The following is a 26,048-nucleotide window of genomic DNA, read 5'->3' as shown; positions in this document are numbered from 1 at the left end:
GCCCCGACACCAGAGACGGCCGTGGGCAGATGTGAGAGCCCTTGTCACCCCCATCAAGAGGCAGGGATGTCCAGACAAAGGCTGCCCCAGGGACAAGAAGATGGACAGCCACAGGACATCTGTCTGCGAGGAAACACCTTCCTGCCCGGTCTAGCTGCAGCCCTCGCCCCCAGACCCCCAGGGCCCAGGGCTGCAGGGGGTGGGGATCAGGGCAGGAATGACAACCCCTGGCTAGAGCCGTCTGCCCCCCTGCAGTACGAGCAGCCACCTGGGGTCACACTCGCTCCTGGAGGGGACACCACACGAGCTGCGCTCTTTCCTGACGGCTCCCTGCGGCTCGGTCTGGGGCCCCCTCCTCCCCTCCCAGGCGTCCGTCATCCCTTTGTTCCTCCTTCGTCCGTCTCCGCAGCCGCTGGGTGGCAGTGTGGACGCGCGCACCGGCCGCCCGCCGGGCAGCCCCCTCAGGCCGCGTCCGGCGCGCATCCGTGTCGCCCGCGCAGCGCTGGGCGCTCGGAGACCCGCGCACAGCGTCGCGGTCCCGCTTCGGTGCAGCCTGAGAAGCCCGGCCCGCCAGCAGCCAGACCGCCGCTCCTCCTCCGCAGATCGGGCGCCGCGCCCTCCCTTGCCAAGCCCGGAGATTGAATTAGCACTTCATTCCTGGCTTCCCGCCGGTTGTCGTGTCCGAGCAAATGCGGCTGCAGTCATCACAGACCGAGCAGCGGTCTTCCTGGGCGGCCTGCTGGCACGGGGCCTCCCAGGAGGGTGTGGCGGAGGAGGCGGCGGGCATGACTCCCTCTGGTTCCACCTGAGAGTCGAGACCACATGAGAGCACAGAGGTGCCCCACTCCCTCCGGATGAGAGAGGGACCCAGACTAGGGAGGTGCACTTACCCCGAGAGATGAGCCCAGCTCTGGCCGGGTGGGGGCACCCTTAACCCACCCTAGAACCAGGGCGGTGACCGAGGGCAGTCTCACAGGCAGAGGTCCCAGCCCTCACGCTGCAGAGGCTCAGGCTTCAGGAGGCCCAGGCCGGACCCCTCCTGAGGCCCTGCCGCGCACCGTCCTCGCGCGTCAGCTCCTTGGCACAGCCCCCCTGGGCTGGATCTGCATGTCCTGTGAGGGGCAGGCACCCAGGCCAGCTCAGGGCTGTGGGCTGCAGGCGGGGATGCCTGCAGGCCCGGGAGTGCTGTGGGGGCGCCCGCAGAAACCCCGAGCAGGGCTGCTGTGCTTTCTACACATCCACAGGGCGCTCGAAGAGCACCAGCCCCACCCGCACTGGGCATCACCCGGCCTTCCCTTTGCCCCAGCTGCTCTAGGCAGACCGTCCCTTCCTCCGAGGCAGTCAGTATACAAGCATCCTGCAGACATAGTCGGGTAGCCAGGGCCTCGCTCCCAAAACAGACTCGCAGGAGGCCCTGAGACTGTTTCCCCACAGCCCCCTTCTGGTCCCCAGCCCCAGCTGTTTTCCTTTGTACGTGCACATCTACATGCTTCCTTAGAAAAATGAAGATGCTTGTTATATTTTTGCTGAGGTTTCTGACATAACAGGAGGAAGAACCATGGGTGACTGTGGCGGGCAGCTTCTAGAATGGTCCCCACTGGCCCCGCCCCCAGGAGTCCTCTCCTGAGTGTAGGCTGGGCCTGGCCACTGGCTCCTGAGACGGGGATGCAGACTGCGATGGAGCATCGCTTCCCTGATGGGCTCAGGCTGCACTGCTCAGAGGCACCAACGGTCCTTGGGAGCTGTCCAGGGCAGAGGCGCCCAGCAAGGAACCCAGGCCCCGTCCAGCCACCCGTGTGACCTCATGGTCAAGTGTGGCCAGTGAGGCAGAGCCTGGCTGTGCCTGGCATGAAGTCCTGGCCCACAGCACCTTCAGGGACACCGATGACTTGTCACAAGTTGCTGTTTCAGGGTGACAGTGATACAGGAACAGACAAGGAATACCACTAGTGAGGACTTGGACACGAAAGGACATGGCACATTCAGTCATCAGATTCAGAGCCTTTATTTCTCTTGTTCTTGAAATCTGGGTTTGCAGCAAAGCAAAGCTGTCTCTACTTGATTAACAAAGAAAAGGAACTTATATTTTAATATAATTTACAGAAGCATTGATCAAAGGCAAGAGGATGCTTTTCCATATATAGTCCTTTATGACCTCACTACCATTGTTTGTACTTAACTGTTGTAATAATTAAAGAAGCTATTTTATACTTTGGACAAAGCCAAGAGCAATTCTGAGTAATAATTACATAACATTTTGGCTACTTAAAGTTGTAAAACTTTAAGTTCTTCAGGAATAATACCCAGAAACACTTGTTTTTCCTTTCAGACACTGGAGATGCAGGGGCTGCAGGGCAGGGCCCCCTACACGTGCTCCTTGTCGAACTCGCAGAGGAAGTGCATGGTAAGGTGGCAGGCCACGTCGTTCCAACCCCCTGAGGCCACCAGCTCCACGCAGTCCTCCTCGTCGTAGGCGTTGTTGGGTTCCCCGCTGCGCCACTTGCTGAAGGTCTGCATGGGCGAGCGGTCCGCGTAGACGAACGCGCCTTCCCTCTCCAGGTCATTGATGCCGATGAAGACGCGGGCCAGGCCGGCCTGCGTGATGTAGGCGGCCAGCAGCGCGTTGGCGGCCTCGTCCTTGGGCATGCTCAGTGTGCCGCCCCGGCCCTGGCAGGCCAGCTGCGCGTCCAGGTAGCGCTTCTCCTCCTTCACCAGCAGGTACATCTTCTGCTCCGTCTCGCGCACCCCGGCAACGGCTGCGACGACAGGGCTGCAGGGTGAGCGCCAGAGGTCCCCGAACGGAGCACCGACCCAGCGCACCGTGCAGTGGGGGCAGACACAGAGTCCCGGCCGGGCCCACGGAAACCACCCCCGCAGCCAGCATTTCACGGGGCAGGGCTGGGGGAGGCCCAGGAGCAGGAAGGTGCCCGGAAGCACGTACCGTTCTTTATGAACTTCAGCTCGGCCGTGAGCTGGGTGACCTGGTTGTCCATCTCCCCGATGGCCTTCCTCAGCTGGCTGCACTCGCACGGGATGCCTGCGGATGGAGACCACGGCCAGCATGTTAGGAGATGAGCCCCCTCCCCAAAGCACCGACGTGATGCAGCAGACACGCAGGCCGTCCAGGCTGTGAGCAAGACTTGACCCTAAAGGCGAGGAGCGGTGGGAGGTCAGCAACAGGGGCGCCCGAGTCAGGTCCGAGTTTCTCAGTCTCGCTCTGGTCACCGTAGTAAGGAATCAGTGGGGTGCAGAAGTGACACGGGGTGGGCGACAGTGGGGGTCGTGACCGTCACCGCGGGAGGATGTCTGGACCGTGTTTCGGGGGCGGGGGAGAGAAGACGAGACGTTTGAGAAGTGTGGTGGAGCTGGAGCCCTTGGGCGATGTTTGGTCACCCATGCGTGGTCTCCTCCCGGACTCTCAAGAGGACCCTAATCTTCGTGCCCTGAGGAGCTCCACGGGGTAAGGAGCCTTCTCGGAATGTCACTTGGCTGTCACAGCGTCCTAGGCGAGTCGCATGTGGAGGCACACCTGGAGACACACCTGGCTCCAGCATCCGCTCTAGATCAGGACCGGCTGCCGGCTCCGCCCGCCACCCCCGCGACTCGGCCCACCCACCAGCGGCCCCGCCCACCCACCAGCGGCCCCGCCCACCCGCGGCTCGGCCCTCTGGCGGCTCCGCCCACCCACCCGCGGCCCCGCCCACCCGCGGCTCGGCCCTCCGGCGGCCCCGTCCACCCACCCGCGGCTCCGCACCCCCACCCCCTGCCCAGCCCACCAGCGGCTCCGCCCAGCCGCAGGACTTCTCCCCATTCCTGAGGACTCCGCCGCATGAGCGCTCAGCCCACCGTCGCAGTCTGATCGTCAGCTTCGGTGTCTGGCCCGTCATCCAGACTCCCAGCCACCCTTTATCACCGAGAGCCCGAACACCCCTACCACCCACAGGGCGCCCTCATCCCGGGGCACCTGGCACCACCGCGCCTGGGTGGGTTCGCTCTGAGGGAACTTTCTCTGAGACGTGTCTTCAAGGTCTCTGAGGGCCGAGCTGGAGGGCTGGGCCCGCTGTCCACCCGATGGGCCCCTCAGCGCGCACAGGGGCCGCCCCTGGGACGCGGACACCGCGTTCCCACCTCATCCAGAATCTGTGAGGTGTCTCCTGCGTCACCGGCAGGGGGGTGGGGGGACAGACAAGGACCGGCAGGTGCAGACCCGCCAGGAGGGGGTCTCAGCAACGGGTCTGAGCGGCCGCGAGAGCCGAGGGAGGGCGTGGCAGGGACAGGAAACGGGACAGCCGAAGCGGGTGACCGCAGGGACAGTCCGGCAGGGGTGGGGGAGGCTGTGTGTGGACAACGTGAACGCGGCAGGGACATTGGAGGCGCGAGCTGGACAGTGGGCTAGCCAGTGAGGGGGTGGGGGCGGGCGGCTCCTCGTGGAGAAGGAAGCGGGGGCAGCAGAGGGGCTCCTCCGGGGAGAGAGGGGAAGTGGGGGTGACAGGACGCTGACAGAGAGGACGGGTCTGCCCGCAGACGGGCCTCCGCAGCCCCCAGGAGGGGTGGCCGGCAGGGACGAGCTGGGCTGGGGTCCCCTGGGGAGTCTGCTGCAAGGACTCCAGAAAGAGCAGAACCAGAAGGTGCAGACATGCTTTTCAGAGAAGCTGGGTGCTCAGAGCAAGTGGCTCCCCAGAGACGCATTAGAAAGGACCCCTGTGTCTGAGCCGAATGAGGAGCTGGGACCACATGCAGTCGGCAGGCAGACCACGGCCCTAAGCAGGACAGGGACACGTTCAGGCGGGAGGAAACCGAACACTGAAGGAGTCCACAGAGGGAGCGACACCTGGGGAGGGGAGGGCAGGTACTTGTGCTGCTTTCCAGTCCCTTGAAGCGTGCTGTCATGACTTATATGTTTTAAAAGTGCAGTTTGAACACACGTTTAATAAATCCTTGGACTCTTTATGCCATACCTGGTTCTCCGTTAGGGCCAGGGGGTCCTATGTCACCAGAATCTCCTTTTTCACCTGCAAAAGAGAAGCAAGGCCAAAGTCACCAAGCAGGGCTGGGGCGTGTTCCATGAGCTCAGACTGTCCAGGCGACAGCGTTCATTCTTCCATGGGCAGTGCCCTGGGGTTTCTCCCGGTCCCTACTCCCGCAGTGAACTGTAGGGAGGCACAGTCTGTCGGCGATTGCTTCTCCAGGCTCTGCTTACATGACCGGGAACACACACACAGCATGGGACTTGAGAGGTTACCAGACAAACATTCTTCACGTCGATCCTGGAAAGCCAGCATGTTTCCTAGAACATCCATCATCTCAGGAAATCTTAGGCTCAGTGCCAGTCCTGTCCAAGTCCCTCATCACAGCAAGAGAACCCAAGTAGAACATGTGAACTCAGAGATGAATGGACCTTATGGGTTACCCAGCCAAGCAGAGTCAAAATGAGGGCCTCCCCGACCCTCTTTGGGAGGCAGCGAGGTGTCACCATGGACACCTGGACGCCAGCCTTCTGTGGACAGGACATGCCACTCAGCCACTCTGACCCTCCATTTCTCCCAACTTATGAAACAAGGGGGTCAGAGAAAGCCATGGAGACAGAGCTTCTAGCTGCTTTGAAGTTAGACAATGGATATTTATGTTTAAATCACAGGGATGTCACTAAAGCATATCTTTCTTCCCCCGAGAGCACGTAAGCACCCCCATTGACCGGGGGGCAGTGAAGGGACAGTGAAGTGCGTGTCCCTGGAGACCCGTGTTCTGTCTGATGGGGATGGAGAGCTCGGCAGGCTCCACCCTGCTGGTGCCTTTGTTTATCAGCATCAGGAGCTTGCAAATGACTTGGGTTCAGCCTGACAAGGGCCCAGCGTGACAGCCTCAGAGACGCGGAAGCTCAGGTAAGCTGAGCCCACCGAGTACCCCCAGGGCAAGCTGTCCCCCGTGAGACTGACATGTACCCAGAGCACATGCTGTGTGTTACAAGCATGTACACCCCTACTCGTAGGCAAACACCCACTGCCTTTTGCACAATGGCTGAAAGGCAGAAACCCCTCCATCGACCCGCAGCAGATGAAGGGGCAAGTACAACGTGGTCCATCCACGCAACAGAACATTGTTCAGCCTATGAGGGGAGGAGGTCGTGACGCCTGCTGCAGCGGAGATGAACCTCAGAAGCATCGTAGCAGTGAAATAAGATACAAACGCACAAAGAGTGTGTGACTCCAGGTATGTGAACTATCTAAGTGGGCAAGTTCACAGACAGAACGCAGATAAGCGGTTGCTGGGGCTAGAGGGGAGAGGAGAGTTACTACTTCATGAGGACAGAGTTTCTCTTTGGAGTAACGAAAGCATTTTGGAAATACGTATACAGCGGTGGTGGCTGCACATCACGGCAGTGAACTTAGTGGTGCTGAACTGGACGCTGAAAGTGATGGAGTTTATGTTACCAACGTTTTACCACCACTTTTTAAAGTTTTCCGGAAGCAGTCGTACCCTCCTCTGTGTCACACACATGTGTGTGCTCCGTGACGAATCCCCAGGGCAGGGGCTCCCTGCGGATTTGCTAGGGGCAGAGGCGCTTTGGGGACAGTCCCTGTCCCCAGCGTGGGGTCTGGGGACTGTGCCCCGTCACCCCATCTGGGGCTTTGAGCCATGAGTGTGTCTAGGTGGTCTCTCCTGATGGGGGCCACAGGGACCTGCCCTGGCCCAGCCTGGCCCTGGCAGGAAGGGCTCCTTGGCCAGGACTGTGATGGATGGTGTGCCCACTCAGCAGAGCCCCTGCAGCCTTCCAGGCCCCCCAGCTTTGGTCTCCTGCCGCCAGCACCCGCGACAAGACCTGTGGGGAGCCTCCATGGGACTGGGGGCCTGCCTGCCCCATCATGAGCCCCGGGGGCCAGCAGAGGTGCAGATAAGCCAGGGGCTCAGAAATCATTTGCCGACAGAGGGTGGAGGGGGCAGAGCTGAGGCCGAGCCACCCCTTGACTGCCCTGGGCCTCGTCGTCCAAGCCCAGCCTCCAGGGTCGTGCAGGTCAAAGGGGATGACGTGGGCACTGATGCTGCTTCCCCTGTGCTCATCTCAGGAAGTCTGAGCCACCGAGCTGGAGGTGGACACACCGTGTGTCCAGAACACGGTCCTTCTGCTGCTCAAACGGGTCTCCTGATTGTCCCCCGAGCCCGGGCAGCTCGTGAGCCCTGCAGGGTGGGGGCACCCCTGCCTGGTGGCACCCAGTCAAGTCTGATCACTCCCAAAACCTAAACATCAGGGCAGACCCGATCATGTGTAAAGCACACACGATAAACACGCCCACCAGCTGCTCTCCAAGCACCCAGTGGGGAGCCTGCGAGGGAACGTGAGCCAGAGGTGCGAGTGAAATACCTTTGGAGCCAATGGGGCCGATCTTCCCGTGGCGCCCCACGCCGCCCTTCTGTCCCTTGTCGCCCACGTCTCCTGTGGAAACAACGAGATCACGGTCAGCCAAGGCACGGGTAACGTGTACAGGTAACGGGTAGGCACGCCATCCCCCGGAACACGCATGCACACACAGCCACGCATGCACACACAGCCATGCATGCACACACAGCCACGCACAAAAGTCTCCAGGGTCGTGGGGTCAACTGACCCCGGAGGGTTACTCATGTCACCTGCTGAGGTATTTCCCTCCCCTAAGTCTTGCATGCTACGGAACGGCAGAGGCCTCCTTGCACACCCCGATGTCCTCCACTCAACCAAGCCTCAGACCGAGCACTGCAGCCAGCAGGCAAGTCCTACCTCTGTGATGTTGCCCCAGCTCAGACCAGGTCAAGGTCACAGGACAGAATGCAGGCTGAGGGCTGAACCACAGTGGAGACGGAAACACGCTGCCCAGAGCCACCCGTCTAACATGCCCCCAGTCCAACCAGGGCCGGCTCAGATCCGCACAAGGAGGAGGGGTTGGGGGCAGAGCGCGTGCACGGACGCGCTTGTGTTTATTACAGGACGGGTTCATTGCACAGACCAGGTTCCCAGGGTTAGGTCCCCGGTCCAGCCACGAGGCGAGCTCCTGCCCCAGACACCATATGCCCTGCATGATGCTGGGGGGACACAGGAGCGACAGAGCTCAGCATCTGCTGGAGGAGGTGGCTCTAACCTCAGTAACGAGTGCTGTAACAGGAGAGGCACGGGGGCCTCTTGGGGTGGTTCGGCTGGTTTTCACACTGTTTCCTCATTGACCAGCAGGGTCCGCTGGGACAGTTGCCATGGCCTCCTTAGGGGACGTGCAGATCCGCTAAATTAGATTAAACTTGGGCTCCACCAGCAGCCCCATGAAGACCCATGCCCAGAGCAGCTGGAGGTCTCAGAGACCACCTGCCCAACCACAGCTGCAGACGGAAGGGCAGACACACAGAGTCAAAAGACTTCACCTACAGTGTGGACGGGGCGGATGGGTCCCAGCACGAGGGCTCCACTGCAGAGGGGCGGGCCGCTGGAGCCCGGGGAGCAACCTCCTGCCTGGGGAATGCGCTGCCTCACTCAGAAGACCCACCACCACAGAGGAGCCTGGGTCACATTGGGGTAGGTCGGGTGTGAGCGCGGGCCTGTCACCTGGAGTCTGCTGTTTGCTAAGAAGAGTCCAACTAGAAAAGGTAAGGACCGAGTGCAGAGCTCCTACAAGCTGAGGCTCACATCTCCCGAGACCCCTGCAGCGGGGCGCTCGGAACAACACCTGCCCACCCCTCTGCTCCCCCGAGATGGCCCCTACCACCCCAAGCAGATAGGAGAGGGGGGGAGGCTGGGAGGAGGGCCTGGAGGGGAAGCACCTCCATCAGGAACAATCTGGTGAAATGCCTCCTCCCCCGCCTCCCCCCACACACAAAACCTTCCAGCTTAGCAGTCGATCAAGTAATGATTCAGTTCATCTGCTGAAGGACGCAGTCAGGGTCTAGCACACACCCTGCTGTTGTAAATAAGTCATAACCTGAGGATGACTGCAGAGCCCCTGGCGTTCAGCCCGTCTGTGAATTGCACAGCCGAACTTCACCACTAATTCAAGGCTGCTGCTGACACCGGGCTCCTGTCCCCAGCATGTCTGTGTCCAGCTCCTGCTCTTGGAGGAGTGTGGGAGGTGGTCCCTGCTGTAGGGAGCTCTAAGAAACCAGGTACAGATATGGACAATCAGACGGTCGGACACTAGCGGCTCATGGGGCAGGGAATGGAGGCGGGCCTGGAGCCCAAGGCCAAGGGCAGTGAAGGCACTGTGGGTCTGCAGATCCGGGGAGAGGCCCCCGGGGGCTTGTCACCACGTATGGCTGGACCCACCCCAGGGGGGACTCCGCAGGTCTGGGAGGGGTGTCCCCAAGCTCCCAGGCGATGCAGATGCTGGTCTGCATCCTGGTCCCAGAACCAGGCTTGGGGACCCCTGGGGTTTTGGGGGTGCGAGAAGGCTGGAGGTGCAGGAGCCCGCCTGTGCAAGCCAAGGCTGGGGGTCAGCCAGCCCTGCATCTGGGCCCTCAAAGTCGACTCTCTCCAAACAGTGTGATAATAACGTTCTCCTTGTGGTCTGAGACGCTGGGCACACGACGCTGCCCACCTGCCCCGGAGGAGCCGTGTGCGAGGCGCTCAGAACTTGGGCCCTGGCCCTGGCTGAACTCCCCTTGTCATCTGACCCCGCCTGGACCCACCCAGACACACAGAGCCTTGGGCACACCAGCTCACACACCGGAATCTACAATTTAACACATCGCAGAGTGACTCCAAGGCCCCAGAGCCGGAGCAGGCCCTGGCCTGCTCCCAGCCTGGTGGCCTCACAAGAGGGCCTCTATGCAGAAGGCCGGGCCCTGGGGGAAGCTGGGCCCCAAGTGAGGGGTCGCCCTGGCCAGCACGACCAGCACCCTGCCCTACACGGTTCCCACACATCAGGCTCCCGGAGGGCAGAGTGACAACAGCCACCACCTGTGGGTGCTGCTGCGGGCAGTGGTGGTGCTGGGCAACTCATGTGCGCACACACACGTGTACACACACATCTATATCACACACGTGTACGCACACACATCTATATCACACACGTGCACACACACATCTATATCACACACGTGTACACACACACATCTATATCACACACGTGTACACACACATCTATATCACACACGTGTACACACACCTATATCACACACGTGCACACACACATCTATATCACACACGTGCACACACACATCTATATCACACACGTGCACACACATCTATATCACACATGTGTATACACACATCTATATTACACGTGTGTATACACATACACACATGTGCCTGTTACATGTGTGCACACACATGTATACTAACACATATACATGTGCTATACATGCCTGTGCATGTGTGTGCATGATGCACACATGCACCCACATCCATACACATGTCAACACTCAAACATGCACACACGCACGGACAACACATCCAGACACGCAAACGTAAACACACGCCCTGCAACGCTGTCATCCTTGCTGCACTCGGGCTGGAACCTGGGAGCAGGAGCCCAGCAGGTCCTGCAGTGTGACCCTGCGCATGCATGCGAGACCTTTGGGGTGTGGGCTGCCACTCCTCAAGGAATATTCTCTCTGTGGGGTTTGCTGGAGAAGAAAGAGGCGAGAGCCACTGGGTCCCCTGACAGATCCACACCCATGGTTACCCAGAAGCAGCAGAAAAGCTGGGTGACTGCCAACCCGGCGGGGACTGGACGCAACAAGAGCCCACTGCCTGCTGCCCCCTCTCGAGTCCTTTAGGACAAAAAGCAAACTCCCCCGCCCTGGGAACACACTGGACACACTCAGACCCTGTCCTTCCAGGCCTCCGGAGCTGGCAGTGGCGCCTACAGGGAGCCCGTCCCCTCCGCTAATGAGACGGGCACTGCGCACATTGTCCTCTGGACATGCACGGGAACGGGGCTCGCAGCGGGCTGGCGATCCTCATTAATTTTAATGAAGATCTCACACGGTCCTTTGAAGAGGAGACAGGGCAGAAAGAGCACTTGGCAACCTGCTTCCTCAGCGATTTTTAACGGGGATGACACACACGTTCCAGCGCCTAGAAAGCCCATCAGGGGCGGGATCGCCCTCCACCCTCCCGCACCGGGAGGGGCCCCAGCTCCTGCGCTCCGGGGGGGGGCGGGCGGGCGGCCTCTTAGCTGCAATGTCTGGGGGCTTGAGACGACACACGTTTAGCAGGTGGTGTCAGCAAGCACAGCTCGTGTGGGAAGTGCGGGCAGGACTCGCATTCCAATGAAGGACCCCGACAACGGTGGGGGAGCGGGGGGGGGTGGGTTCTGCCGCAGCACATGGGCTGTCTTTGTTCTTCCAAAAAAGCCAGCCAGCAGCTTGCAGGCACTTTCTGCTGCAGCTGCTTTGAGTTCCCAGCAGGGGGGCTGCTCCTTGTGTGACCAGAGACCCCCCCCAACACATGGCATGCCAGCCAAAGTGGGAGGCCCCTGCCTGCAGCAGCCCCACATCGACCCAGCCGGCCCTCCATGGAAGCTGAGCTGAGAAGGGCGCCAGGAACAGGGTGCCGCGGTCCCATCCAACCCACCCCCTGGCACCGGCTGCCAATCTTACCCACCTCGGCCGCCCCCCAAACCAAAGCTGAAGCTGCATAAGCCCAGCTGGTCCTTCTGGTTGGAGGAGCATCTCAAGGTAGAGCGTCTGCCCAGAGGGCAGCAGGGGGAACTCAGCCCAGCGTGGCCAGATGCCTCGGCACAGACCACCCCCCTCGCTGGAACCTGGGGAGGGGCAGGTCCCCGCACAGTCACCCCGGCCCTCAGACAGGCCACCCACAGATTTCAGACGCACTCCTTCCAGATGTTTCCCAGACAACTGACTGAGGGCCTTCCAACGGCCGGGTCCTTGATGGGATGGGAAGACTCCAGTCAGGAGCCAGCGGAGAGGGGAAGGAAGGGGTCCCATGGGGAAAACGGTGCACACCAGGGAGACTGGACACCCATGGGACATTCTGGACATCTGGAGGGAATCCCTCACACTTTCTCAGCAACTAACAAAAAAGTTCCCGGTCAGACACCTAGGATCTCACACGCCTCAGGGCAACTAAGGCAGCGGGCCGAAACTAGAGAGTCTGCGCTGCAACGAGAGCCCCGCCGCGTCCCCGCGAGGCCTGACGCGGCCAGAGAGGAAAATACGTCTTTTTTAAAAAGCACACTGATGTAGCCTCTCACTGCCGCCAGGCTGGCAGCTCTCTGAGGCAGGGAGGGTGATGGCGGATGGCCTCCTTTTGCTTCAATAAGAAAGGGTGAACAGATTTGACCCTTTGTTCAAAAGACACCAGCATTTCGATCTACAATTACATGCCTGGAATTTATCTTCAAGCTCCACTCATGCACATTAAGAATGACATTTAAAGATGACTCACTGCAGCAAGGCCCTAGGAAACTGCAAACCTGCAGTAACAGGAGACCAGCCAGCTAAAGCACGTATACCGTGTCGTCAGGAGGGAGCGAGCAAACCCGTGTGTCCTCCTGTGGATGGAGCTCCAAGTGCACGGACAAGCGGGAAGAACAGAACGCACGATGGTGCATACATTTTGCAACTGCTCCTACAGAGCAGGGAAGACCAGAGCTCACTTGGCCGTTCCAAAATAGCTCTGCGAAGATGAAGAACCCTGACAGGTGGTCAGAGGGGAGGGTGGCTGGTGGGGAAGGAAGGAGGCTAGTCCCTGGGAATATACGTTTTGAACTTTGAGCCAGGAGCATAGTTGGTTTATTTTTGAATTAATTTGTTCCAAGTAACGGGAGAATAAATAAAAACCGGCTCCTGGGCTTGATGGAGGGGTGGTGGTGACAGAACCGCTCTAGGTCTTGCCTGGGACCAGGGTTTCACATGCCAAAGCCACGGATGGCACATCCCAAAACGCAACGGCGGGTAAATCACACCTCAAAAGAATGAGCAAACAGCAAGGGCTGACAAGCACAATGGCCTTTCCCGTGTGGCTGCAACCTCCTCCTGACACCAGTGTTGAGAGCTCGGCTGGGGCCAGAGCATCTCAGGGCATGGTCTCCCAGGACAGTGTCCCAGCGTTGACAGAGCACTCGACACACCGCTTTTAAGGACTTTGCAAATTTTAAAGCAGCAGCAGTAAGTGAACTCTAAAGGGGACATTGGTTGACATCGCCATGCACCGTGTAGCTGCTTCCCTGTGAACCTCAGCACCAGCCCAGTAAGCAGGCTACACGACACCGTTTTACTAACGAGGGAACAGGTTCAAAGTGACTTCCGTTCTCGGGTTTCAGAACCCCCCAAAAAATGACTAGGGTCCATCAGCCATAAACAGGAGGCCACAGAGTGCCCCCCACCATGGCCCACCCAAATCTGTGCCCTCTCCCCTGCACACCATGTAACTGCTTCCATCACTGTTTGCACGCCCTCATAATTGTGCCTGCGTGTAACAATCACTGGCACGTGAGGGCCAGCCAGAGCCGAGCGCCATGCCCTGAGCCGTCCCGCGACGTGCGCCTCCCAGGAGGCACTTTGTTTCTTGGCACCAGGCAGGCAGGACCCGGGAGCACTGTTTACAGAGCACTCTGGGCACCTGCTCACTCACACCCCCCACCTCTTCTCCCCCGCAGTGCCCCGGGGCCAGGGGCGGCAGGTACCCTGGGCACCTGCTCACTCACACCCCCACCTCTTCTCCCCCGCAGTGCCCCGGGGCCAGGGGCGGCAGGTACCCTGGGCACCTGCTCACTCACACCCCCACCTCTTCTCCCCCACAGTGCCCCGGGGCCAGGGGCGGCAGGTACCCTGGGCACCTGCTCACCACACCCCTGCCCCCTTCTCCCGGGTGCCCAGGGCCAGGGCGGCCCTGGGCACCTGCTCACTCACACCCCCAGCCCTCTTCTCCCCCGAAGTGCCCCGGGGCCAGGGGCGGCAGGTACCCTGGGCACTCCCTCCCCCGAAGTGCCCCGGGCCTTTCTCTCCTGGGGGCGCCTTTGTCCCCCTTCTCACCAGCATCCCCTGCGGAAGAAGCCACAGGCCGTTAGGACCTCACGCCAAGCTCTGGGCCCTGGCCTCTGTGCGGAGGGAGCAACCAGAGAAAGCTGTTCCACGTCTGTGCCTCCGGCCGGGGCCCTGACCTCCCTCCTGCCCAGCCCCCAGGGGCTTCACCCCCGCTCCCCGACCCCGTCCCAGCCGGTCTCCCTCCCCGGTCTGCTCTCAGGACTCTGCGTCCTCAACCACCCTCTCCCTGCAGCAATGCTCCGGCCCCTCTCCAGACTGGCGCCCAGTCTTTCCACTGGTTCTGTTTCATTTATTTTGTTCAAAACTGAAACAGGGAACTGGGCTGTCTGTTGAGTCTCCTGGGTACCACATACTTGGCACGTCCCAAATCGACCCCAGGGTTTCCCCCAGGAGTGAGTCTCTTCTGTGGACTTTCCTGCCGTTGAGACATCGACTCGCCCAGACGCCAAGCCCCAGGCCCTGAGTCGTTTCTGGTTTTCCATCCCCCTCGTCAAGGCTAGCGGGCTACAGTCCATGGGGTCGCAAAGAGACAGAGAAGTCGCTCAGTTGTGTCTGACTCTTTGTGACTCCATGGACTGTAGCTGACCAGGCTCCTCCATCCATGGGATTCTCCAGGCAAGAATATTGGAGTGGGTTGCCATTTCCTTCTTCAGGGAATCTTCCCAATCCAGGGATCAAACCTGGGTCTCCCACACTGCAGACAGACTCTTTACCATCTGAGCCAAAGACTGGGACGCAACTGAGCCAGTGAGTATCCACCAACTGTGCACAGGCCAGCCAGCTCCCCCGGTCTCCCTCTGCAGCCCCCATGCCCGGCCGTGTCTCTGCAGCTCTGGGGGCGCGTGGACCACGAGCCTGCCCTCACGCAGCTCGGCACAGAGGACAGGTCGTAGAGAACCCTGCCGGAGCAGGTCAGGATGTGGCAGGAGCGAGGGTGAAGTCCTGACAGAACATCCAGTCCTCCCCCTGCCCGCCCCGGTCCCCACTCCAGTCCAGGCCGGAACAACCTTCCTAAAACACAGAGCCCATCAGGACACCTCCCTTGGTTGGAGATTCAAAACCACCAACAGCCAAATGTCCCTAAAAATAACGTCCCGTCTCTAAGCCCCACAAGCCTGTGCACAGAGCCCAGGTCTTTCTCACATGCTGCTTCCACCTGGAGGGGTTTCATCTCATCATCGGACCCTCCAGGAGGCTTCACCTCCCCACCCCCCACAAGGTGGGTCTCCCTTCTCTGGAGATGGGGAGCCTGTCCTCACCACAGTCATCATGGCTCACGTAGCCTCCCGCTGCCCCTGCTCCCAGGAGTGGCTGTGGCTGATGCGCCTTCCCCGGTGTGCACAAGTCTGAGTGCACTTCTGTCCTGCGTGAACGTGTCCTGTGCACCTTCACGGGGTGGCCGTCTTCTCTGAGATTACCAACTCCTCAGTGACATTCCCCAAACCGATCATCTGGCCCGAAGTGTGTGGGCTGGGAAGCATTCAACAAAGAGACGAGCAAAGTGAGCACCAAGGAGACATGGAAGCTGAGGGGCCGTGTCACTGCCACCCCAGCACAGCCGTGGTGGTTCCGGGGGCCACTACGCAGGGCAACCAGCATGTGCAGCACACACATGGGCCCTTGAATCGCAGGGTAGTTCTCGGGATTTTTTCTTATATTTCAAAAAGGAATGGCAACCCACTCCAGTACTCTTGCCTGGAAAATATCATGGATGGAGGAGGCTGGTAGGCTACAGTCCATGGAGTCGCAAAGAGACACGACTGAGTGACTTCACTTTCTCTCTTTAAAAAGGAAGGAAACCATTACAGCAATGGTACTGGGAGAACCACTGAAAGTCCGGCATGAAGAACCAGCTAACAGACTCATCTGTTACCGCCAGGAATTGGCAGACACTGCAGGGCCACCGGCATCGTGATGGAGAAGGAACAACCCAGGAGGCAGGCCTCGGGGGGCAGCCAGAACCTGCTCTGAAATGAGACCCGGAGGATCCCCGCAAAGATGAGAGGGAACAGGAGCAAACGGCAGTGAAGAAGGACCAACTAGGGATCTTCTGCATCAGATGAGTTTCCAAAACCAGTTACTCTATAGACAGGGCTTCCCAGGTAACACTAGTGGTAAAGAACCTGCCTGCCAATCCAGAAAGATGTGGGTTCCATCCCTGGATCGGGAAGGTGCCCTGGAGGAGGGCATGGCAACCCACCCCAGTATTCTTGCCTAGAGAATCCCATGGATAGCGGAGCCTGGAGGGTGACAGTCCATGGGGGTCGCAAAGAGTCGGACATGACTGAAGTGGCTTAACACACACATAGACAGGCTGAGCAACCGAATAGCCAACGACAAGGCTAGTTTATGAAACAAAAGATTAGACAGAAGGACTTGGATGAAGGGCTGAAAAGTTTTGTTTCAGTTTTGAAGTTATCCAGTCGGGAGTTGAAGAAAAAACCCACAAATCCCCACACCCACCACTCAGGAATTCCGGAAAGGGGAACAGACGTTCGAGCCTTCATAGCTGTGATTTTCCAGCTCTGGGGAAAGTCACGAAGGGTGTGAAGCGAGCACCCATGGAGTGGGAGCAGAAAAAAATGGGGGAAACAACTCAGACGTGCTAGAGTGACAGAAGGGACGTCGGAGTAAAGAGAAAATTCTGCAAGCAACACAAGCAAAAGGAATTTTTAGAGCCTGTATGCACGTAAATGGGAATTAGACAGACGTAGAATCCCCAATAGCGACATGGGCTACAAGAATAAAATGAGGCAGGTTTTCAACAAAAGCCCGTAATTTAGACAAAGATCAGAAGGGGCCTCCCCGATGACCCGGCTTCTGACGGGGGCCTGCTGAAGCAGGCGGATGAACCCAGTGGGGAGTCCGGGGAGAGGACCACCTGGGCGGGTGAGGAGCCGGCGAGCCGGGGGTCTGGGATGTTGGGTGGGGAGCCCAGAGCAGCTGGCGCTGGGACCAGATGCCGCGCCGGGCTGAGGGAGGGAAGCGCCCACCAGGGCACCCCCTGCATTGTGGGAGGGCAGTGAGGAGGGTGTGTCCGCGTCTCTGAGAGCACCTGGGGAGCCCGGACCTCACGGAGGCCTCAACAATCCTGGAAAAGTAGCGCCAGCAAACCCCCCAGGTTTTCTTTCGTCTGTTAAGATGGACTCAGAGAGCTCACACACGCTCCAGTCATCTCCATAGCAACACCACCTCGCCCCCGCCCCCCGCCGCCCCATGTGATGCGGGCACCGTGTCCTCTTCACGGATGAAGACTCAGGCCAGAGACAGGCCACGCCTCCCGGGACCGCCAAGCCCCGGGGAGAGGACAGGCTGCCAAGCCCCTCCTCGGGGAGAGAAAGCCGTCAGTCATGCCGCCTCCTGCCCTGCGTCCACCCACTTCCAGGGGCCATCTCCGAGGATCCAGCAGGGGTTGGGAGTAAGGATCCAAGGTCAGCAAGAGCCTGAAGAGCCCCAAACGTCACCTCATATTTCCCGACTCTCCTCGCTGAGACAGGAACAGGAATAAGACGTCGCTGGACCCAGTTAAGGCTTCCTGAGGAGCCGGACCCGTAGGGCTTCTTTCTTTTTTCTAATTAATTTAATTGTAGGGTAATTACTTTACAATACCGTGGTGATCTCTGCAGTACACTGACGTGACTCAGCCACTGGTACAAACGTGTCCCCCTCCCCCCATCCTGAACCCCCTCGCACCTCCCTCCTCCGAGGGGTTTCTCTCCCGAGTCTAGGCAGAAACCCCTCCTCGCCCTTCTCCTGAGGCTCTGACCGGTGACTCTCTGGCTCCAGGCCCTTCAAGCCTCCCCCAGTGGATGCAGGCCCCAGCCTTCCTCAAGGTCCTGCCGTGGGGCGTCCAGAACCTGGAGTCCGCGGGCCTCCTCATCCTGGGCCATGTAGACTGTCCCACCTAGCTCCCTCATCTCTGACGAAGAGGGGACGACCCGTGTGCACACGGCGTGCTGGGGGTCGCTGGAAAGACTCACCCCCCTCCCCACCCACCCTGGGAGGCAGCCCAGACCCCGAGACTCAGCGGCAGGAAGCTCCTGACCACCTGTCCTGTGACCTTGACCTTGACCTCCTCTCTGCAGGCACGCCCTAGAGGCGCTTCCAGGAACATAGGCGATTTCCAAGCCCTGTTGGTGTTCAGCAGGGCTTGAATTCATGGTGTCTGCTGTCTGGGGGCACAGAGCCTGCGCTCCTGCGGGGCCGGGGGTGTGCTCGCTGGTGACTGTCTTCCTGACCCCTCCCGCACACACGTTACACGTATCCCGCAACGCGCACGCACCCGGGAACGCCGGAGCCTTTCCCCACAGCTGGGTCTCTGTCGGGCGCTGATCTGGGGCCAATTTGCTACATCAGGTTCTGAATGACGGATATTTGTAGTGTCTCGACCAGCAGAGGCTGACGCTCCGCTGTCTTGCTCATTTCCCGCGGCCGCTCTGCTGTCTTGCTCATTTCCCGCGGCCGTGTGCCTATGTCCTCCGGCCTCGCAGAATGGAAGACCACGTGTCCTGTGCCTATGGCTCGCCCCGCGCCTGCGCACCATGCCGACCGTGCGCGAGCTCCCCCGCCTAGACCGCACTCAGGGAGACTCTCCACCCGAGCGGGAAGGCACGCCCGTCAGTAGATTCAGGCCGTGCATCGCCGGGCTGAGTCCACAGCCGCCATGGGAGGACCACAGCGGCTCGGCTCTCACCACACCTGCTGCAAATGCCTGCGGGCAGGCCTCCCCAGGCCAAGCGCAGGGCAGAGGTGCCCAGCTTAGGGAGGAAGGGGCCGGGAGACTGCAGGAGAAGAGGGTACGGGCCGGAGCAACATTTCAGAAGAGCGAAATGCCCAAGTGTGTGTATGAGTCAACTAACTGGTTTTATCAACCTCCCTCCAATCAATTTTTTTCCAGTGTTCATGTATGGATGTGAGAGTTGGACTATAAAGCTGAGCACCAAGAATTGATGCTTTTGAACTGTGGTGTTGGAGAAGACTCTTGAGAGTCCCTTGGACTGCAAGGAGATCCAACCAGTCCATCCTAAAGGAATCAGTCCTGGGTGTTCATTGGAAGGACTGATGTTGAAGCTGAAACTCCAATACTTTGGCCACCTGATGGGAAGAACTGACTCATTGGAAAAGACCCTGATGCTGGGAAAGATTGAGGGCAGGAGAAGGGGACGACAGAGGATGAGGTGGTTGGATGGCATCACCGACTCAATGGAGATGAATTTGGGCAAACTCCGGGAGTTGGTGATGGACAGGGAGGCCTGGGATGCTGCAGTCCATGGGGTCGCAAAGAGTCGGACACGACTGAGCAACTGAACTGAACTGAACCAATCAATTGGATAAAACCTTCAGAATAACGATGCTGTTTTAAAATCTCTGAGTGGCAGGCTTGCTAATACACACTTGTATTCTCCTTCCTGCAACCCCATTGTTCCAGCCATAATGGAAAGGGCTCTTACTCTCTCTGAATGCAAAGAGAGATTGCTATTTTTGGGTCTGCAAACGGACCTCATCTCGAGCACAGTGCCAGTTGGGGGGAGGCTGCCTGGAGTCGTGCTGAGAAGGACCTGAAGCCCCTGTGACTCAGTGGAGGAGGTGTCCGCATGGGACGGTGGAGGTGGCAGCATTTAAGATCCCCTGTGCCTCCAGGCTCCGTTTCTAAGGAGATGGGCACCGACTCGTCCTCTTGGGCTGAGCCTGGCCCGGCGTTTGTCTAATGGACAAGGGGAGGCCACGCACCTCCTCTTTCATCTTAAAAGCAGGACCCGTATTGTGTTTTTACTTCCATCCCCACTGGCCAAGGCCATTCCTGACACGCGTGCAGTCATCAGACCTTTCACAGGCTCTTGTGGGCACATTCTGGGCAGGTGTGGCCAGCGGAGCCCTCGTCCCTTCCCTGGCTCCCTGTGTGGCTGGAGCACCCAGTGGTCGGGAAGCCACTTGGAGAGGGCAGAGGGCGGCAGGGCGTCCCTTGTGCCCTGAATCTGGGTGTGACGCTGATGCTCTACACACCAAGCGCTGGAGAAGTCCCAGCCCCACCACGACCCTGAGCCTCATGGAAGGGCCTCCTAGGGTCAGAAAAGTCTCTCTCCGCTCCTGGGGCCTCCTGCTCTCTGCAGCCGGGGAGCATCCCAGAGCGCCTGCGAGGTCAGAGATGGAGCTGTGAGCTGGGGATCCAGGCGGTGAGGACCAGCTGAGCGCAGCTGCCCCCTGCTCCCCCTCTCCCCCGCCGCAGTGGCCCAGGTCTGGGGGGCGGGCCCTGCTGTGATGCCAGAGCCTTGCTCTGCAGGGGGCACGCATGCACGTGGACCTGAGCATCTCCCCTCCACTCTTCCCCCGCTGCCTACCACCGCCCCCCCCCACCCCTGCCCTGTAAAGCCCAGAACACTGAATCCCTCCTCGCTTCCGGTCAGCACCTTCTCAGCCCAGAAGGCTCTCACTCGGCCCCGCAGTTCTGAGTCAGAACATGCCACGGAGAGTAACCAGGCGAGGTGCGGGCGGCTCCGTCAGCGTGACTCTGGGGCCGGTTCACAAGAAGCCTGCAGAATCCAGCATCACAAAGCTCGCCGCACATAGCTGCTGCAGCTTCTGTTTGCCAGTTATCCTTCAGCAAAGCTGGATATCTAAGAAAGAACCAGCTGCCCAGATTTCCAAGGGCTTTCGTAAATATACTAGGAAGTTTCTCCACTGGAATTGCCAATTTGATGTCGGCAGACTAGCATGAAACTACACGTGTGAGACGAGGCTGCCCTGAGATCCGGAATCCAGACCACAGGCTAAGTGACAGCGTGTAGCCCGTGGCCCCAGACATCCCACACTGCCGCTTGGAACCTGTCCGACTGCCTGCTGGCGGGTGAGCCTTGGCGAGCAGGGTCTCGGCAGATTCACCGACACACCCCCTCTGTGGGAGAACTCGCATCGCGTTTGCTCACTGCACCCGCCCAGCCTGTGCGTGTGGGAGGGGCGGGGAGGACAGCCGGTCAGCTCTCTGCGGACCGGCCTTCACCTGGCAGTTCAGTGGCTCATCACTGCCCGCAGCACGGTGTTAGGTGGTGAGAGACCACTGCTGAAGGAAGCGACCGGTCCCTGGGGCAGCTGCCGGTGGGGGAGAAAGCCCTGCGGGGCCTGTGGAGCGTGCAGGTCAGAGACATCTCATCTGGATGCGGCAGAAATGGTCCCGAAGCAGATGGAAACAGCATCTTCTCAGAAGTGCCCTCGAGATTCGCTTGTAAACCCAGACACCTGACTCTAGATGCGGCCCCCATTTTCTATTTAATCTGTGGACAAAGCTGAGCTGTAGACAGGCATGCCTCACCCTCCTGGGCTCTGTGCTCAGAAGCACGGCTGCTGATACGGCAGTGGGTCTCCCTCCAGCTTTTCTTCCAACTTCTGTGCATTTGCATATTTTTATTGGGATTCGGAAGGGACCGTTTAAAACTGCTGACTCTTCCTACAACAACTGCTCTCTGTGTAAAGCATTCTTTAGAACTCCCTCCTGGTTGCGTTTCCCAGGTTACCCGCCTGCCCACCAGCTGCCACGTGGGTGGCGCTGCCCGGGAGGCCTGGGGACTCTACCTTTGAGGCCGGGAACAAGGATCTGCACGGAGCAGGCGTCGTCCACTGTCTGCTGCGCGGCCCCAGCCCGGAGCACACACAGGAAGGCCAGGCCCATCAGAGTCAGAGCCCGCTTCATGGTGAGGCTGGCAGGACGCCGACTCCTGGAGGGAGGGGGCAGGAATAAACAGTGTTGGGAATTCCGAAAGCCCGACAGTGAGTGACAGTGCGCAGGCCGCCTGCCTGGGGCCGCTCCCCTCGTTCTGGGGTGTCCCTCTCTCTCTCCTCTCTCTCTCTCTCACTCGGGTGCCAACTTAAACCTCCACCCAGACGTCCCCTTTGCCCAGCAGTGACAACGAAGACCATATTACTCTAGATTCTCGTCTTCTGGTTCTTTATAACTAAGGTTCAGTACACACAAAGGCGTGTTCATCGTCAAAAACCAAATGCTGGAGAGCCGCCCCTTCACACGACGGCATCCTGACCCTAGTGTCTGGTGCCTGCCCCAGCCCTGCCTCCTGCAGAGGGGCCCGTCCCCACACCTGTGAGCCCGCCCGCTCCCCCTGCCCTGAAGTCGGCTCAGCGGATTCCTGGACAGCGCAGGGCTGGTGCGCCCGGCCTCAGTCATGGGATCCTGGTTCACACTGCGTGGTCTCACCTGCTTTACTCAACAGTTTGTTTTGCTTAGTTGCTCAGTGTGTCCGACTCTGTGTGACCCCGTGGACTGTAGCCCACCAGGCTCCTCTGTCCATGGGATTCTCCAGGCAAGACTACTGGAGTGGGTTGCCTTTTCCTCCTCAAGGGGATCTTCCTGACCCAGGGATCAAACCCTTTTTTCCTGCATTGCAGGTGGACTCTACTGCTGAGCCACCAGGGAAGCCCTTAGTCAACAGTAGCGCTCCAGGATGCATGTACATTATGCTGCTACAGGCACCTGTGGCTTATCCATTATCTCCTTACATCGATGAGAAGGCATCTCAACAGGAGCTCGGGGGTGGGGAGAGAGGGAACCACCACTCTAGCGGCAGATCACTTGTGCTCAGGTCGATGGACACTGGCTTATTGGTGTTTGTGGGATGCAGGCCATGTTCAGATTATTTTAATCCAAAGCGTGCACGAGAATATCCTCTCTAGCTAGAAACAACTGCATCAGGAGACTACCAGGGTGTTTAGCAAGACCTATTGCTCTGACACTTAAAACACACTTGCTCCTTGGAAGAAAAGCTCTGACCAAGCTAAATAGCATTAAAAAGCAGAGACATTACTTTACCGACAAAAGTCCATATAATCGGGGCTATGGTTTTTCCAGTAGTCATGGATGTGAGAGTTGGACCATAAAAGAAGGCTGAGCGCCAAAGAACTGATGCTTTTGAACTGTGGTATTGGAGAAGACTCTTGAGAGTCCCTTGGACTGCAAGGAGATCCAACCAGTCCATCCTAAAGGAGATCAGTCCTGAATATTCATTGGAAGGACTGATGCTGAAGGTGAAACTCCAATCCTTTGGCCACCTGATGCTAAGAAATGACTCACTGGAAAAGATCCTGATGCTGGGAAAGACTGAAGGTGGGAGGAGAAGGGGACAACAGAGGATGAGATGGTTGAATGGCATCACCAACTCAATGGACTTGAATTTGAGAAACTCCAGGAATTGGTGATGGACAGGGAGGCCTGGCGTGCTGCATTCCATGGGGTTGCAAAGAGCCGGACATGACTGAGTGACTGAACAACAACTGCTCCAACTTGGTCTCGAGAAAGGGGAGCAGCGGGAGGAGGACCCTGAGGGGCAGACAACCCACTCAGCCCTTCCCTCATCCCCTGGCCCTCTGCCCACTCCCGTGTCTGTGCCCACCCACCCAGCAGGTCCTGCCAGCAGAAGTTGGGGTGGGCAGACCCTGGTGGGAGCCTGTTTCCCAGCCTTCAGGCTCCTTCCTGCCCTCTTAGAAGAGGAATTTTGTTTTATAAACCAGGAAGCTGCAGCTCCTCCTGGCGCCTCTTCAACAACAACACCCTTATCTCCCAGCCAGGACCCGGGAGGCCAGAGCCCTTGAGACTGGGACCCTCCCCTCCGTGAAGGAGGCAGCTTTGCAGAGGGGAAAGGAAATTCAATTTGGAACTTTTAGTAGAAATACATGGTAAGAATGAAACAGGCAATGAAAAAAATGTGGCTTCCTGCACGCCAAACATGCAGTTGTCCGTTTTCATTAAATGCCCACAGCGAGCCCAGCACCTTCTGGCCACCTCGAGGGCCTGCAGAGCAGCGCCGTGGGTCTCGGGGGCATAAACCCCACCCCACTCGCCGTGTTGTTCCTGCAGCGACACTGGGCATCCTGGCAGCCACAGCACGGCCAGCGTCACCCCAAAGGCAGGAAGAAGGGGCCTTTTCCGTCTTTCCCTCCCTAACTTTACGAGAATCATCTGTGTGTTCTCTTATTTGGCATATAGGTTGTTCAAAACCGTAAATAAAATTGGGGAGCTGTGAAAGTTTTGGGTGCTGCTCTGCTCATTCCCAGGGCAACACGTTTCCCATCAAACCGAAAACTCAGTTACACACAGCCACACTCGGTGGCTCCCAGACGTCCGCTTTCAGCTTCAGGACTGCAGCCCAGCTTCAGCCCACAGGCAGGTGGCTGGTGGGTGGGTGCCCCTGCGACACTGCGCAGCCCAGTGCTGGAGGCGGGATGACCCCTCCCCGATCATAAAAGGACCCGACACAAGGGGACCCGACTTGTCCCGACAGTTGCCTTCTGCAGCCCCTCCCAACTCCCGTCACTGAGTCCCACCTGGAGCTGCTGGGCAGACATGAGTTTGGGTAAACTCTGGGAGGTGGTGACGGACAGGGAGGCCTGGCGTGCTGTGGTTCATGGGGCCGCAAAGAGTTGGACACGTCTGAGCAACTGAACGGAACTGAACTGAAAGCAGAGGAGCAGTTCTCCTGGGCACCCCTCCTGTGGGGCACGCACCTGGCTGGGACTCAGGAAAAGCTGCTTCTCCCCGCCTTGAGTCAGCTTGGCAGCGCTTGCCTTGGTCTCCTAGTAACTGGTACACTAAGTGCTTCTTGCTCGGCTCCAGGCAGTCTCCACCATGAACCAGAGAATTATCCCGGCCTTGGTCCCTGCGACAGGCTGACCTGGAGCAGACCGCTCCGCCCCGCACCCGGTACCCCCCAGCAGCCACGCCTCGTGGCCCCAGCATCTCCCGCGTCCCGCCCCGAGGCTGCAGAGGGGCCAGCAGAGTCCCTACCTGAGGCGCACACCAGGCGGAGGGGGAGTCCTGACTGTGGCCACGGGGACCCTGGGCCCCGGGCTGGGTCTGCGCTCAGACCCGCACGTTGGGCGAGTGGCCTGGCTGTCGGCCGGCAGCGACTCCACTCCGCCCAGGGCTGCAGCCTTATCTGCAAACGGCTTCCTGTTTGCAAAGCCTCAGGCAGAGGAGGGAGTTTGGGAACTCGGGGACATGTGAGAAGTCGGGGTCTCAGGGCCCCTCACTCTTCCCCCGAACTTCCACACCAGTCCCTTCTTTATGCATCTTTCCTGTTCCTCTTTCTTTCTTTTGAATAAATAAGCATGCGTATTGTGGGAATGCAGCAGAGCAGAAAGGAGAGTGACAATTATCACCTGATATCACAGAGAATACAGGCTGACATACTGTATTTTTTTTCCACGTGGGTTTCACTCCAAAACCATGAAGTACTCACCTGCTGCTTGCCGAGACCTAATCTGTGCGTGTGTGTGTGCTGAGTCGCTTCTGTCGTGTCTGACTCTGCAACTCTATGGACTGTAGCCCGCCAGGCTCCTCTGTCCATGGGGATTCTCCAGGCAAGAGTACTGGAGTGGGTTGCCACGCCCTCCTCCAGGGGATCTTCCTGACCCAAAGATCAAACCCTTGTCTCTTATGTCCCCTGCATCGGCAGGCGGGGTTCTTTACCACTACCGCCACCTGGGAAGCCCTAACCCATGATGAGACCGCAAAAGCCCTCCTCTCACTGGAATTTCACTGAAGGGAACACAAGCCAGATCCGTGACTGGATGGATCCGGCTTCCGTGTGGCTGCAAGTGGGGCGCGGGGGTGGGGGTGTCATTTAAGAAGACAGTTGGCAAATTAGGATCATAAAAAGCTAGGTTCAAAGATTAACGTTTATTAAGACTGACAAGAGAAGTTATCACAAATTACAGAAGTAGGGACTGACAGATGCCACACACATCCCCAAAGGCATGAGGAAGAACGGACTGTTTATTCAAATTGCCTGACTGTATAAGTCAACCCGACGACTCAGATGGAAACAGACCACGTCCTGGAAAACATAAGCTACCACAGCAGACTCTCCACGGAAGAGAGGATTCAACAGTCCTGGAGCAATTAAGGGGATTGCACTTGTGATTTTAAATCTCCCCAAAAGGAAATCTCTAGGCCAGATGGTTTCATAGGAGAATTCTGCCAAATGTTTAAAGAAAAACTAATTCCATACAATTCTTCCAGGAAACAGAAGTGGAGGAGAAACACTTACCAATTTATGAAGTTAGTGTTATCCTGATAC

The 26,048-nt window shown here is 58.7% G+C and overlaps 1 protein-coding gene across 3 annotated transcripts; it reads right to left on the bottom strand.

Moving 5' to 3' along the window:
- Window positions 1–1,989: 1,989 nt before the first annotated feature.
- On the bottom strand, window positions 1,990–25,390 carry COLEC11 (collectin subfamily member 11). Of its 3 annotated transcripts, XM_070374975.1 has the most exons (9): window positions 24,755–24,911; window positions 21,535–21,677; window positions 13,913–13,965; window positions 9,508–9,529; window positions 8,467–8,469; window positions 7,361–7,432; window positions 4,959–5,012; window positions 2,942–3,037; window positions 1,990–2,756 (listed from the first exon to the last, which is right to left on the bottom strand). In XM_070374975.1, the coding sequence occupies exons 2-9, from the start codon at window positions 21,650–21,652 to the stop codon at window positions 2,365–2,367; spliced, it is 810 nt and encodes a 269-aa protein (XP_070231076.1). In that variant the 5' UTR covers window positions 21,653–21,677; window positions 24,755–24,911; the 3' UTR covers window positions 1,990–2,364. The 3 variants fall into 3 exon arrangements, with proteins under 3 accessions (XP_070231076.1, XP_070231075.1, XP_070231074.1); XM_070374974.1 differs by lacking the exons at window positions 8,467–8,469; window positions 9,508–9,529; window positions 13,913–13,965; window positions 24,755–24,911 and adding an exon at window positions 25,209–25,390; XM_070374973.1 differs by lacking the exons at window positions 8,467–8,469; window positions 9,508–9,529; window positions 13,913–13,965.
- Window positions 25,391–26,048: the final 658 nt, after the last annotated feature.

This window comes from Bos mutus, chromosome 8, assembly GCF_027580195.1.
Source record: "Bos mutus isolate GX-2022 chromosome 8, NWIPB_WYAK_1.1, whole genome shotgun sequence".
Taxonomy (NCBI): domain Eukaryota; kingdom Metazoa; phylum Chordata; class Mammalia; order Artiodactyla; family Bovidae; genus Bos; species Bos mutus.
Note: the sequence above shows the minus strand (reverse complement) of the source record. Positions and strands in the feature narration are given on the sequence as shown.

What these genes read in the sequence shown, in the direction of transcription:
- COLEC11 (XM_070374975.1), bottom strand. Translation starts at nt 21,652, where the DNA reads ATGAAGCGGGCTCTGACTCTGATGGGCCTGGCCTTCCTGTGTGTGCTC. An exon ending in CCTTGTTCCCGGCCTCAAAG is followed by an intron (nt 13,966 to 21,534) that starts GTAGAGTCCCCA and finishes CTTCTTCCGCAG; the next exon opens with GGGATGCTGGTGAGAAGGGG. An exon ending in TGGCCCTAACGGAGAACCAG is followed by an intron (nt 3,038 to 4,958) that starts GTATGGCATAAA and finishes CTCCATCCGCAG; the next exon opens with GCATCCCGTGCGAGTGCAGC.